This window comes from Hippocampus bargibanti, linkage group LG13 (genome assembly GCF_051943395.1).
Source record: "Hippocampus bargibanti isolate YZ-2025 linkage group LG13, ASM5194339v1, whole genome shotgun sequence".
Classification (NCBI taxonomy): domain Eukaryota; kingdom Metazoa; phylum Chordata; class Actinopteri; order Syngnathiformes; family Syngnathidae; genus Hippocampus; species Hippocampus bargibanti.
Window position 1 is genome coordinate 12,680,203 of NC_142746.1, and position 13,921 is coordinate 12,694,123.

Genomic DNA, 13,921 nt, shown 5'->3' on the forward strand with positions numbered 1-13,921 from the left:
TAGAGTGGCACACGGCCCACCTGCACATTAGTGGCTGAAGCATTAAAATGTGCTTTCTTTGGAATACCACAATACAGAGATGATCTTAATTGATCCTAATTGATTGGGTTATTGATCAGGTCTGGTGCAGACATGAAAAGCAGACATGGTCATGTGGAGCGGCTAAGTTTCTAGCATCCGAGATGAGGCCTGCTTCATGAACTGTTGTATGAGTGCATATGTGTGTGTGTGTCTGCGTGTGTGGTTTCCGAACACATTTGACCACATGTCTGCAAAAATATTTCATTACTGCAACAATAGAATGCCATTAACTGCAATGCAAGTGCTTCTATCAGCCACATTTTCGCAGTGTTTGTCTGCTTTTCTGGCTCCTCTCCAACTAATTTGATATAACAATGCAACACACGACTTGTACAATCATCAATGATGCCACATGCTGCCGCTGAATGTCAACACCATCTTGACTTGTATATGAAATATTAAAGCCGGGAATTACGGGCAGGACTTAATGATGATCGGAGTCATTAGAAATCCGGCGCGCTTTGTTTTGGCTTGTAATGATTCAATTCCGCAGCAACTGTATTCAATTTTGGGAAGCCGTAATGTGTTTTTCTACATCTTTTGTGAGAATGGGATTGAATTGCGGTGAACAGATTTGTGCTTTTTTTTAAACCATTTGTTTCAGCATATTAGCTGCCATAATACACGTGTCTACACAGTATATATATATATATATATATATATATATATATATATATATATATATATATATATATATATATATATATATATATATATGAAACTAAGTGAAGAATATATATATATATATATATATATATATATATATATATATATATATATATATATATATATATATATATATTCTTCACTTAGTTTCATTGTAGTTTTTATGTTATTATGTATATAATTTAGATTTTTAGTCATTGAAGTATGACCACATACGCAGAAATTTGTATCCTCTCTTTTTACTTGAATATTCTTGTTGTCAAGAAAAGCATTTAAAGACAATCCACTGATCGGCTTTATTGGTATATGCATTATAAAGATGCACACAGATGCGTCATCTCCATGTAGTATTATGTGACAACCCTTTTGATGAACGTGAGCTCTCCTCTCCTTGTCTCAGCAGGGTGTCACTTCATCAATTATTGAAACTCTACTTCACAGTAATACAGAATTTGTCATCAATTATTCACGATAATGTGTGCGCAGTTGACTTAATTGTGTTATTGACTTATCAAAAGTCATTTCCTGAAAATCCTCCAGGATGGGATCTGTTCCATCACGAGAGGGAGGAAGTGTTCAAATAATAATAATTAATACAGTACACATCAGCTGTGATGTGAGGTCATCCTGTTCAAGTGGACCGCGAACACTGAGATGATCACATTTAATGGGCTTTATTAAGAGGCAAGAAGAAAATTCCTCCAAGTAAACAAATGATAAACATCGGGTGTGATGCTCTGCGGGCTTTCAAGATGAGCTGCTAAATAATGGATAAGAACAGATGGCTGCAGTGAGAGCAACATGAGCGCCTCCATGTTTAATTGTTTTAAAGAACATGTCACAACAGCAGCCGATCTGTGTTCGCTGTCTGTCAGTCATCGCGCTAACAAAAGAGAGACACGCGGGCTGTTTTTCACTTCCCCTTGACTGGCACACTGATGACGGCTGATTGGATAGTTCTATCTTGGATTAAAGTGCACGTTCACTTCGAGATCAACGATGATGTATTTGTGGAAACTCACACACGCATGCGCGCGCCCGCACACACACATGCACACACACACAAAGGCAGCAAAATCACTGTCGTTAAGATACCCTTTACATGCATCAACATTTACAATAAGTAAGCATAAGCCCACTAAAGTGAGATATTCACAGTATCCCTTGGCTTTTCCTGGAAGTCATACACAGGGTGAATATAAAAAGTCTACACACCAATGGTTACTAACCAGATTTTTGTGATGTAAAAAAGTAACTTGCTAGATAATAGCAAGATAGATTTGCAAATTTCCCCATTGCGGGACGAATAAAGGTATTCTGATTCTGATTCTGATTCTGATAACCTCTCCAATATATTTTGTACAGCGGCTCCCATTTGTTGCTCAGATAACTCCAGACCATATAACTTAGGAATTAACTATTTTTTTCTGATGAAAGAAGAGATTCTAAGGTTTCTTATGCTGCATTGAATGTTTATGTATTCCTAAAACTCAATATTCTGTGGGTCCTGCTATTTGAGTGAAAATGACAAAAACCCTGGCACTGGAGTGGACATATTTTTGCACATCGATGGCAGTGAACGAGTTAACAATTCAGATTTGCACAAAACCTTCAGGCGTCCACTATAAAGTCTCAATATTTTCAAGAAACATCCACGAGAAATCTGAACTTCATGTGGGTCCATCATGCACCCGAAATTGTGGCAGATGTGTTCTGACTGCCTTGGATGTGATTGTGCATTCCAAACAGCTACATTCGCGGTTCCAAGAGAGTGCACACACTTGGGCAAAAACATTCCCCATTGTTACTGGTCTCGAAAAATAATCATAATTCGAGTCGGGCGGTTCGTGCACATGAATGGTGGAAAGTGTCATGAAATATTATCCTGGTCACTTTTTTTTAAATGTGGCATAAAAAAAGCATTTGAACAGGGTGTGTAGACTTTTCATATCTACTGCAACAGTTAAGCCCCAAATGATTCATACACATTCAAGACATTAGATATTGGCTACTTATATATTAGATTACAGAAAGTGGTAAAAAGCGGTAACACATTCCCCCCTCCCCCTTAATTTTACCAAAATGCACTTTGCCAATACTTCCATCGGGAGTGTTGAGGTGTGAAGAACAATGTCAGCTAAGGCTTCCCTGCCAAAGTAAAGCCAATCAAATGTAGCTTCCCATGTACAAATGTTCCTTTCCTTTGTACACATTATTATTGATAATTAATTAAATGAATCAATTTGAAAAATACGAAATGAAGTTCAAAGTCTAAAAAAAAAAGATCAAGTAAGTAAGATTCCAGGTCATGTGACAGCTTTCTGCAAAACTGTTCCGTTTGCCAAACTAGGAGTAGGAGTTGGGACTCCTTTCTGGGTGGAGATAATTGTCAATTTTGTTTTTCTAAAAATAATTCATAACCTGAACGCTTTTGATTTTAGTGAAATCTAACATAATTGTAAAAATAAATTCTCTACCACTCTACATTTCGAACGCTGAATGTGCACGCACAGAGAAAGAGGGCAGGAATAATAATCATCATTGTAACAACTTTGCCTTCAACTGCATTTGAAAGTCGTTTACAAGCCCATTTCAACACTTTACCTTAAAATGTGTTTGAATCATCTCGGACTTAACTGCATTGGTCCATCAGAGTGCCGCAAAACGGATCCCAATTTGTGGGCATGTATCAGTTCCACCGTATGTTTGTCACAAACAGTAATATCAATGTTTCTAAAGAGTCCAATAAATAGTTAGATCTCGTGCACGCTCCATTTCTGAGCTTCGACGAGCCCTCAGTTGTCAATCGGGTGTCCACACGTTCACTTCTTCTCCACGCCGTCCTTGTTGGAGCAGTGAGGTTGCTTCTCCGGGGCGCTCCCCATCACCTTGTTGGGGCTGGAGACGTCTCCGCCTCTCGTCCCACTTGCATCCGTTTGAGCCGGAGCGGCCGCGGGGGGCCTCGCCAAAGCTGCTCCGGACGCGGCGGCGGCACTCCCGAGCAGGTTGGCCGACTGCAGCACGGCCTCGGAGTGCTCACGGGCCTTCATGCGCAGGGCGGCCACGCTGGCTGTCCGGTTGCCCTGGCAACCGTAGGGAGGCAGGAAGGACAAGCCCATGGGGTCCGAAACGCAGCAGGAACACAAAGCGTTACCTGAAAGGCAAAGCGTTCAACATTGTAGAATGCTGAAGATGGGAATTTGGATTTATCGGCGTTGTGATGAGGATCACCTTTCAAAGTGGCGACCTGAGAGAGGGCTTGAGCATACGTTGCAGAGTTGAGGAGGGTCCCTGGTAGGCACGATGGAAAGAAAGGACCACCGGGCCCCACCGGCCTGTTCATACTGCCCAAGACAAGGAATCTCCATGTAACACACACTTTCATATGCATACTCAGTGAAATATTTTACATGAAAGAAAAAGATGTCTTATGTTGTTATTTTTCAACTTCATTATGTAAATGGTCAGACAACAACCATCGATGAAAAGCTTTCTTCAGCCGTCATCTGTACTTCTTTGCAGGTGTCGGACGTTTCGCTTCTTATCCAAGAAACTTTGTCAGCAAACAACCATACAGAATCCATTTTGTAGTCTCAATGGCATTTGGTAGCTAACATCAGTAGGGACTGATTGCGGCTCAGTCCACCTCAAATACCACTGCTATCAAATCGCGATAATAGAAACCATCCTAACCATGTCGCAGCTTGGAATTTTAGCGGGACAGGAGATGTGAGACAGTCCCTTTTTGTCAATGGATGTTAGAGCTTCGTGCTTTCTTTCAACATTTAGCTTGTAGCAGACGTGCACATTTTACCATGATGTCCCTGATGCACTGGTGAAAAGGACGATTTGAAGTGACATATAAACCAGGCTGTTTTTTTCATGAAACAAGATAATTTATGTTGAAAAAGTAGGCCAGTGATTCTGATAGAGTTTAGGGGTCAGAGGAAAAGACTGTTGGCCCGGAGTATGTCATTTCCTCAACACCAATACTTACACACAGACATTAAAGAGTTCACTGTTGATTGAACCCTTTCGAAATCTGTTGCTAATCAAAACAACAACAGCGAGGAAAATAAAGCAAGTTAATACTCTGCATAGTATTAAAAATGAGATGAAAAATATGCGGCAACCACTTGTGAACTCATTTTGTATCGATTATCCACGGGCAACTAATTACTTTTGAGTGCAGCGCAAAGACGTTTTCCGAAACAAGGGAACTTTATAGTAATTTCCCAGTTTAATAATGCATGTCACTTCAATAGTAAATGTTTGGATATGCAGGATGTGGATCAAGGGTACAATATTGTGTTGATCCAGTTTGATTCCGTACTTAAACGTTGAAATGTAACATCGGATTTTGGATCATGTGTTCTGATCTCACCTCGGCTGCATGTCCAGCGGTTCTTTGTGCTTCCTGCTGGTCTCCACCGGCGACTGAGAGTTGATGCCGCGTGCAGGAGGAGTAGCCTCGCTCAGCTGCTCTTTGACTCCCTCTGAGTCTGCACCGCCTCGTTCCGTCTTCCTCCACTTGGCCCGCCGGTTTTGAAACCAAACCTGCAGTGACATGTTCAATGACTTTCTAATCACATAAAGACTTATGTGATCAGATCCAATATGATTCAATTCAATATATTCAATATAATATTCAATCACTTGTAGTAACACACACACACACACACACACACACATATATATATATATATATATATATATATATATATATATATATATATATATATATATATATATATATATATATATATATATATATATATATATATATATATACAGTAAAGTCTCGTTATATCGATAGTACTGCTTATTACGATACTATTTCTATGAACGCAAGGAGAAAAATTACATGCCGCAGGATCGGATATATCAATAGTCCGGTTATATCGATATTTTTTCCGACTCCCGAGAATATCGATATAACCCCAAAATTTACCCCAAAAAAAAAACACCATGTAGAGTTAGGCGATTTTAGGCAAAAAAAATGAAAAGGACTTTTTTGTTTTTATCCCCCCCCAAAAAAACACCATGTATCGTGAGTCGTTTTTTTCCACCCCAAAAAAACGACCATGTATATATAGTAAGGCGTTTTTAGGCAAAAAAAGACCACGTATAGTAACGCGTTTTACCCCCCCAAAAAATACCATTCACAGTAAGGCGTTTTGAGCCGAAAAACGAAAACCACCATGTATAGTAAGCGTCTATGATACCGCTAAGTGAGCATATAGCTCACTGGTAGAGCGCATGCTTTTAATCTGTGAGGTCTTGTTTTCAATCCCCAGTGTCTGTGTTTTTTTTTCTTTCAAATTTCCCTGTTGTGGGAGTATTTAGAGCTTTGTTTGTTATTCTTATTCTTAAAAAAAAACAATCATATTTCGTAAAGTTATTTTAGCCAAAAAGAAACGACCATGTATAGTAAGGCATCTTTATCCCCAAAAAATGGCCATGTTCGTAAGGTGTTTTTACCCCCCCAAAAAAAAGACCATCTTCAGTAAGGCGTTTTTACCAGAAAAAAACAACCATGTTGTATAGGAAGCCGTTTTTTAGGCAAAAAAAGACCACGTATAGTAACACATTTTACCCCAATAAAAAAAGACCATTTACATTAAGGCGTTTTTACCCAAAAAAAGAAAATCACCATACGTCTTTAATCACCCTATGTGGGCATATAGCTCAGTGGTAGAGCGCATGCTTTGAATCTATTAGGTCTTGAGTTCAATCCCCAGTGTCTCTATGTGGGTTCTTTGCAAATTTACCTGTTGTGGGACTATTTAGGGCTTTGTTTGTTATTCTTATTTGAAAAAAAAAAAACGATATAGTCATGACATATATAGTCATGTTATTTTAGCCAAAAAAAACAACCATGTATAGTAAAATACCATGTTAGTAGGGTGTTTATACCCCTAAAAATATGACGATGTATAGTGGTAGGTTAGAATATCCTTCCATAGCAAGGCGTTTTAGCCCAAAAAAATGACCATGTTAGTTCGGTGTTTTTATCCGAAAAAAAAAAAACCCAACCATGAATAGTAAGGCGTTTTTACCCAAAAAGAACGACCACGTATAGTAAGGTGTTGTTACCTGAAAAAAACGACTATGTATAGTAAGGCGTTTTTACCCCCAACAAACGACCATATATCGTAAGCCAGTTTTAATCAGAAAAAAGACAGCCATGTATAGTAAAACGTCTTTAATCACCTTAAATGGGCATCTAGCTCAATGGTAAAGTGCATGCTTTGCAACTATGAGGTTTTGTGTTCAATCCCCAGTATCTCAGAGTGGGTTTTTTGCAAATCTCCCCATTGTTGGACTTAGATGCTTTTTTTATTTTTCTTATTAAAAAAAAACACCATATATAGTATGACATTTTTGACCGCACAAACAAAACATGCATTGTAAGCAATTTTAGCATGAATAAAACGATCAGGCGTCAGGCAGTCAGGTAGTCAGGCGTTCTTAGCCCAAAGAACAACAATGTTTTATAAGGCGCTTTTAGCCGAAAAAAAAACGACCATGTACAGTAAGGCGTTTTTAACCCCAAAAAAACGACCATGTATAGTCAGGCTTATAGTCAGGCTTACAGTCAGGCGTTTTTAGCCCCAAAAAAACGACCATGTATAGTAAGACGTTTTTGACCCCACAAAAAAACGTATAGTAAGGCACTTTTATCATGAATAAAACGACCGTGTATAATCAGGCGTTTTTAGCCGCAAAAAAATGACCAAGTAAGCCAGCCATTCCCCCCCCCCCCCCCCCAAACAAACGACCATGTAAAATAAGGTGCTCTTAGCCGAAAAATAAGACCATGTACAGTTAGGTGCTTTTGGCCAAAAAAAAGACCATGTATAGTAAGGTGTTTTTAGCCAAAAAAACTGACCATGTTAGGTGTTTGATTTAGAAAAAAACGACCATGTATAGTAAGGCGTTTTTACCCCCCACCCAAAAAAAAACCCCACCATGTTAGTTTGGTTTTTTTATCCAAAAAAACGACCATGTATAGTAAGGCGTTTTTACACCCCACCCCACCCCCAAAAAAAACGACCATGTATATAGTAAGGCACTTTTAGCCAAAAAAAAGACCACAAATCATAAGGCGTTTTTACGCTCCAAAAAAACTACCATGTATGGTATAGTTGGGCGCTTTTAGCCGAAAAAGACAATATATAGTAACACGTTTTTAGCAGAAAAAAAAGGACCAAGGCGTTTATTACCCCCCAAAAAACGACCATGTATCGTAAGTCTTTTTAGGCAAACAAAAAAAAGACCATATATATAGTAAGACGTTTTACCCGAAAAAAAGTGACCATGTTAGTTAGGTGTTTTTAGCCGAAAAATACGACCATGTACTGTCAGGCGTTTTTACCCCAAGAAAACGACCATGTATAGTAAGGCGTTTTAGCAAAAAAAAATGACCATGTTAGTAAGGTGTTTTTACCCCAAGAAAACGACCATGCATACTAAGGCATTTTTACCAGAAAAACAACGACCATGTAAAGTAAGGCGTTTTTACACCCCCCCCCCCCCCCCCCCCCCAAAAAAAAAAACGACCATGTATATAGTAAGGCACTTTTAGCCGAAAAAAAGACCACAAATCATAAGGCGTTTTTACGCTCCAAAAAAACTACCATGTATGGTATAGTTGGGCGCTTTTTAGCCGAAAAAGACAATATATAGTAACACATTTTTAGCAGAAAAAAAAGGACCAAGGCGTTTATTACCCCCCAAAAAACGACCATGTATCGTAAGTCTTTTTAGGCAAACAAAAAAAAGACCATATATATAGTAAGACGTTTTACCCGAAAAAAAGTGACCATGTTAGGTGTTTTTAGCCGAAAAATACGACCATGTACTGTCAGGCGTTTTTACCCCAAGAAAACGACCATGTATAGTAAGGCGTTTTAGCAAAAAAAAATGACCATGTTAGTAAGGTGTTTTTACCCCAAGAAAACGACCATGCATACTAAGGCATTTTTACCAGAAAAACAACGACCATGTAAAGTAAGGCGTTTTTGACGGCACAAAAAAAAACATGCATAGTGAGGGATTTTTAGCATGAATAAAATCTATGTATGGGAAGGCGTTTTTAGCCGAAAAAATTGAGAATGTAGAGTAAGGCAGTTTAGTGGAAAAGAAACGACCATGTATAGAGGGAATTTCTTAGCCGAAAAAAACAACTAGGTGCTGTGTGTGTGTGTATGGCATTTTTTGTTGGTAGTTTAATATGTGAGGAGCTATGTCCAATATAGGCAGTTTCGTGTGGTATATGAGTAAGTCATATCAAAGCTATTTAGATCCTTGTACAAATGGGTCAAGCGTTGCCAAAGTTGTGTAGTGTGTTAAATAAATCATACTGTGGATGATACAATATGTCTGTCAAATATCAGCATGATAGTATCATAAGTGGCTCAGATCAATACACGCACGCATACACACATGCAAGGAGTCAATTGTGCATACTCAAAGCATATATATATATATATATATATATATATATATATATATATATATATATATATATATATATATATATATATATATATATATATATACAGTGAGACCTCAACTTACACCTTATCTTACAAACTTTTCATCTTACAAACGTCAAATTTCTGAAAATTAAACCTTATAATAAGCACTATTTTCATAATACACACCCACCACGGGGCTGGCGGAGTGATCTTCGGCGGAAGCACACGACCGAACAGCACCAGAGGTTAAGTTACCAACAGTCCTTATGGAAGGTGACTCTCCTTCCATAAGCCATCAACGACCATCAAAAAGGTCAATAAAACTTTATTTTACAGCACAGTTTATTTCTTTAATTACAGTCCTCATTTAATGCGCCTCTCTTTCCAAACAGCAATTCCCTTTGACCTTCAACCTCTAACGCCATTCCATCAAGCCATCAATGACCATCACAAATGTAAATAAAGTGACTTTATGATACAATGCAGTGTATTTCTTTCATTACAATACAACAGCATATTTATTATACATAGAATAAGGTATGTTGTGTGTAGTTTTAAGGCTTATTTAGTTGAAAAGTATATTTTATGGAAACCCGGGAACGGATTATTCCCATTTTAATGGTTTCCTATGGGATTTTTTTTTTGAGATACACACTTTTCGCCTGACACACTCTGTTTGGGAACCAATTAAGTTCGTAAGTTGAGGTCTCACTGTATATATATATATATATATATATATATATATATATATATATATATATATATATATATATATATATATATATATATATATATATATATATATATATATATATATATATATGCCTTTGTGTGTATGTGTGTGTGCGTGTGCGTGTGTGTGTGTGAGACCACCACAACGACTGCTTTTCATTGGTATGTGTCAAATATTTCATTTGTTGTCGTAGCTGTTTGAATTTAGTGTGTCACATCTGTCACGTAAGTCAAGTTCCAGCAGCGTGCGAAGTCAAGATGCAAAAGTTGCAGCCAGCACGTGTGAGAACAAGTAGTAGTGGTATCTTAATCAAATGAAGGTCATAGCCTATAAGAACATTTAATTGAGCCATTTTTCATTATCATATTTTAATGACTTCCCACTGACAGTTGTGCAGCCCGAGAGAGGCGCCCATGAAGTCGTTTATTCGCCCATTTAGGGATTGTTTGACAACATCACATTCGATTAGGAGCACATTCGAGCGGGCATTAATCATGCCGTGCCAATGAATGGAGGTTACCTCTCCATTGTGTCATGTCAACAAGGCCGAGCAAACATGCAGACGGGACAACAATGCAGCCGACAGACTTATCTCACCCCTGCACCTTCCTGCTACAAGTCAACGCCCCCCAAATGTGAATTGCACACCCGCACCACCGCCACCTCTCTCAATGGCCTATAATTGCTCCATTCATCTCCATTTGCACCATGCTCTTAATGCGGGGGAGCCCCATTGACACACTACAAAAAAACGGGAGGAAAGATAGAGGTAGGGTGGGGGAACAACACTGCAACAGAAATGACATTTATTTTCCAATAATAATGCAACTTTAATATCCCTGCTCACACCGATTGAATAATAGCAATGTGATAATCAGATTAGGGGGAATAATTTGTTGACGCGTCCTGATTTACAACGCTGGCTTCCATTATCGGACCTGAAGCTAAATGAGATGAACCCAACCATTATGTCTCTCCCAATTACTTGCAAAAAGCAGGAAATGATGTAACATGATCATTGTTTTGCATGCCAACGTTTGCCTTGGAAATTGACTCACACTTGACAAATTACCCATCAACATTACGGCCGCTGATCATGCATGATGAATCAAAGTTCGGTCCCTTTTTACATTAGAAGATTGATAATGACACAGTTGAAGCAGAGACATACCTGCACCCTCGCCTCGGTCAGGTTGATCTTCATGGCCAGTTCCTCACGTGTGAACACGTCTGGGTAGTGAGTCTGGGCAAAGACTGCCTCCAGGGCTTCCAGCTTCCAGCATACAGGAGTGGTATGCACAAACACACACACACACACACACACACACACACACACACAGGCACACGCGCGCACACACACACAATCAGTAACACATATTTCAAGAAAATAATTGTGTGTTTATATTATTGCATATCTCTTAATGCAAAAAAAGCAATGTAAAAGAAACATATGAAGATATTGTACATATCATTAATTTTGAATCAAAGCTATTAGAAATACCATTATTTAAATAAATGAATGAAGAATACAATTATGGGTGCAAATTGTTATTGTTTTATAAAAAATTCAATATTTGAGAAGGTTTTGATCTCATAACTACACATCTATATAGATCCAGCCTAGATACTATAAATGCATATACAGTAAAGTCTCGTTATATCGATATTCAAGGGAGTCCGAAAAAATAACGATATAACCGGGACTATCGATATATCCGACCCTGTTTGCATGTAATTTTCTCCGTGCGTGCATAGAAATAGTATCGATATAACCGGGATTATCGATATATCCGATATCGATATAACGAGACTTTACTGTATATATATATATATATATATATATATATATATATATTCTTCTTTTCCTTTCGGCTTTTCCCTTCAAGGGGTCGCGACAGCGAATCAGTAAACCCACCTTTTACGTCGGATGCCTTTCCTGACACAACCCTCTGTATTTATCCGGGATATATATATATATATATATATATATATATATATATATATATATATATATATATATATATATATATATATATATATATATATATATTGACGTTTTAGATGCATGTCTCGCATAGAAAGCAACTGCAAGTTTGGAATTATTTGAATTATTATGATATTAAATATGATTTAAATCGTAATAACACTAATAATCTCTGAGGATTTTAATTTTCTCCACCACAGATAAAGCAAACTGTGACCCATGACAATGTGCACATTGACATAAACATAAAACCACGTTCTCAACAAGGCTAAGAAAACAAAGCAAAAGACGAAGCAAAATGTATTTCAAAAATAATTGAAAAAAAATGAAACGACAAATTCATGTCAATCAAATAAACAGGAAGGTTGGGATTTTATATTCAGAAAACAATGTACTTGTGTACATTTCCCGAACGTTTCTAGGATTAACAGATGAAGATGGAGGGTGAAAATGTGCAATACCTGTTGCAAAGTGAACGTGGTCCTGTTCCTCCGCTGTTTCCGACGCAGGAAGCCGTCGTCAAAGTCAGCTGGGGCGTGGTTGGAAAAAGTGCTCGAATTCACTGAAAAGTAGATTCCACACGTTTAGGTCACTTTGTAAATCACAAACTTCTGTTTTAAATTGTCAGTTTGGGGAGGGAAAAACAACACACGAATTTGCATTGGTTTATTTTTCCTTTCGAAAAAAATATCGATCCTGGGTGCAAAATCAGCAACGGCAAACATTGCTCGATTGATTTCGGCCTTTAGTTACAAAATGAAACTCTGACGTTGTTTTGGAGTCTGTGTTGAGTTATAAAGGACTTTGATACCAAATTTACCCTCACAACATCTATCTTTGTGAAAGAAATCTCCGACGACGAAAGTCGCTCCCAGGGGCCCGAGCACAGACATAAATTCCTCTTTCGGTTTCTATTTCGCTTTAGCGTCAACCATCTTAAACCACGTGACATGAAAATGGAAAAAGTTACTCAGATGCCCTAAATACCTCACATTGAGTGATGAAGACACACGCTTCACACTCACGTTTTTAAAATGGACTTACGTGTGTTGGATCGACAGCACTCGGCGTCGAGTTGCGGAGGACAGTGGAAGTAAAACATCCTGCCAAGAGTTTCACTTTTCAATCGAACAAGCAAGAAAAAAATCCCTTTTACGGTCGCAACACACGCGAAATGGGCGTCAAAATTGGGATGTGGGCTGCGGGAGCATCCTCTCAAAACTGCACTGCCTTTGCGCGTGCGTGCCGCGCGTTGCGTGAGTGTGTGATCGAGAAAGAGATGCTCTGGAGGGAAGAAAGGTTGGACTCTGACTTGTCCCCCCCATACCCACTCTCTCTCTAACACACGCTATCTCTCTCTCTCTCTCTCTCTCTCTCTCTCTCTCTCTCTCTCTCTCTCTCTCTCTCTCTCTCTCTCTCTCTCTCTCTCTCTCTCTCTCTCTCTCTCTCTCTCTCTCTCTCTCTCTCTCTCTCTCTCTGGGCACTCATTGAACACACACACACACACACACACACACACACACACACACACACACACACACACACACACACACACACACACACACACACACACACACACACACACACACACACACACACCTCGAAGAGTGTATGTATATGATGTCAACCTTTTCGAGCCATTAAAAGTCCTTGGGGAGTTGGGGGTCTTGCAAGAATGATAACAAACCACCAACCATGAATGCAAATTGTTAGAAATGTTGACCATTCCTGCAGCACAGGAAGGTTTTCATCTGGTGTCGCACAATATCACGGCTAATTGCTCCTAATCGATTAGGTTTGTCTCGCTCACCCCTTTTTTCGTGTGTGTGTGCGCGCACGACCTCAAGAGAGAGAGCCAAAATGCAGAACACGCTTATTCCCAAACCATAAACACGCGCACATGCCAACGGAACTTTTTGATTTCGTTCATATATTAAAAAAGAAAAAAAGCAGCGAGTTTTTTGGGTGTTAATT

General features: G+C 38.7%; 1 protein-coding gene across 1 annotated transcript; it reads right to left on the minus strand.

Moving 5' to 3' along the window:
* Positions 1-1,104: 1,104 nt before the first annotated feature.
* On the minus strand, positions 1,105-13,186 carry drgx (dorsal root ganglia homeobox). The gene is made up of 6 exons (XM_089012134.1): positions 12,992-13,186; positions 12,409-12,509; positions 11,135-11,236; positions 5,132-5,304; positions 3,979-4,091; positions 1,105-3,901 (listed from the first exon to the last, which is right to left on the minus strand). The coding sequence occupies exons 1-6, from the start codon at positions 13,047-13,049 to the stop codon at positions 3,570-3,572; spliced, it is 879 nt and encodes a 292-aa protein (XP_088868260.1). The 5' UTR covers positions 13,050-13,186; the 3' UTR covers positions 1,105-3,569.
* Between the last annotated feature and the right edge of the window lie 735 nt (positions 13,187-13,921).

Bases quoted from the DNA above. Each gene is read 5' to 3' on its own strand.
- drgx (XM_089012134.1), bottom strand. From the start codon at position 13,049: ATGTTTTACTTCCACTGTCCTCCGCAACTCGACGCCGAGTGCTGTCGA. The intron at 12,510-12,991 runs GTAAGTCCATTT...TCTACTTTTCAG, and splicing joins GTGCTGTCGATCCAACACAC to TGAATTCGAGCACTTTTTCC. The intron at 11,237-12,408 runs GTATTGCACATT...GTATGCTGGAAG, and splicing joins CCACGTTCACTTTGCAACAG to CTGGAAGCCCTGGAGGCAGT.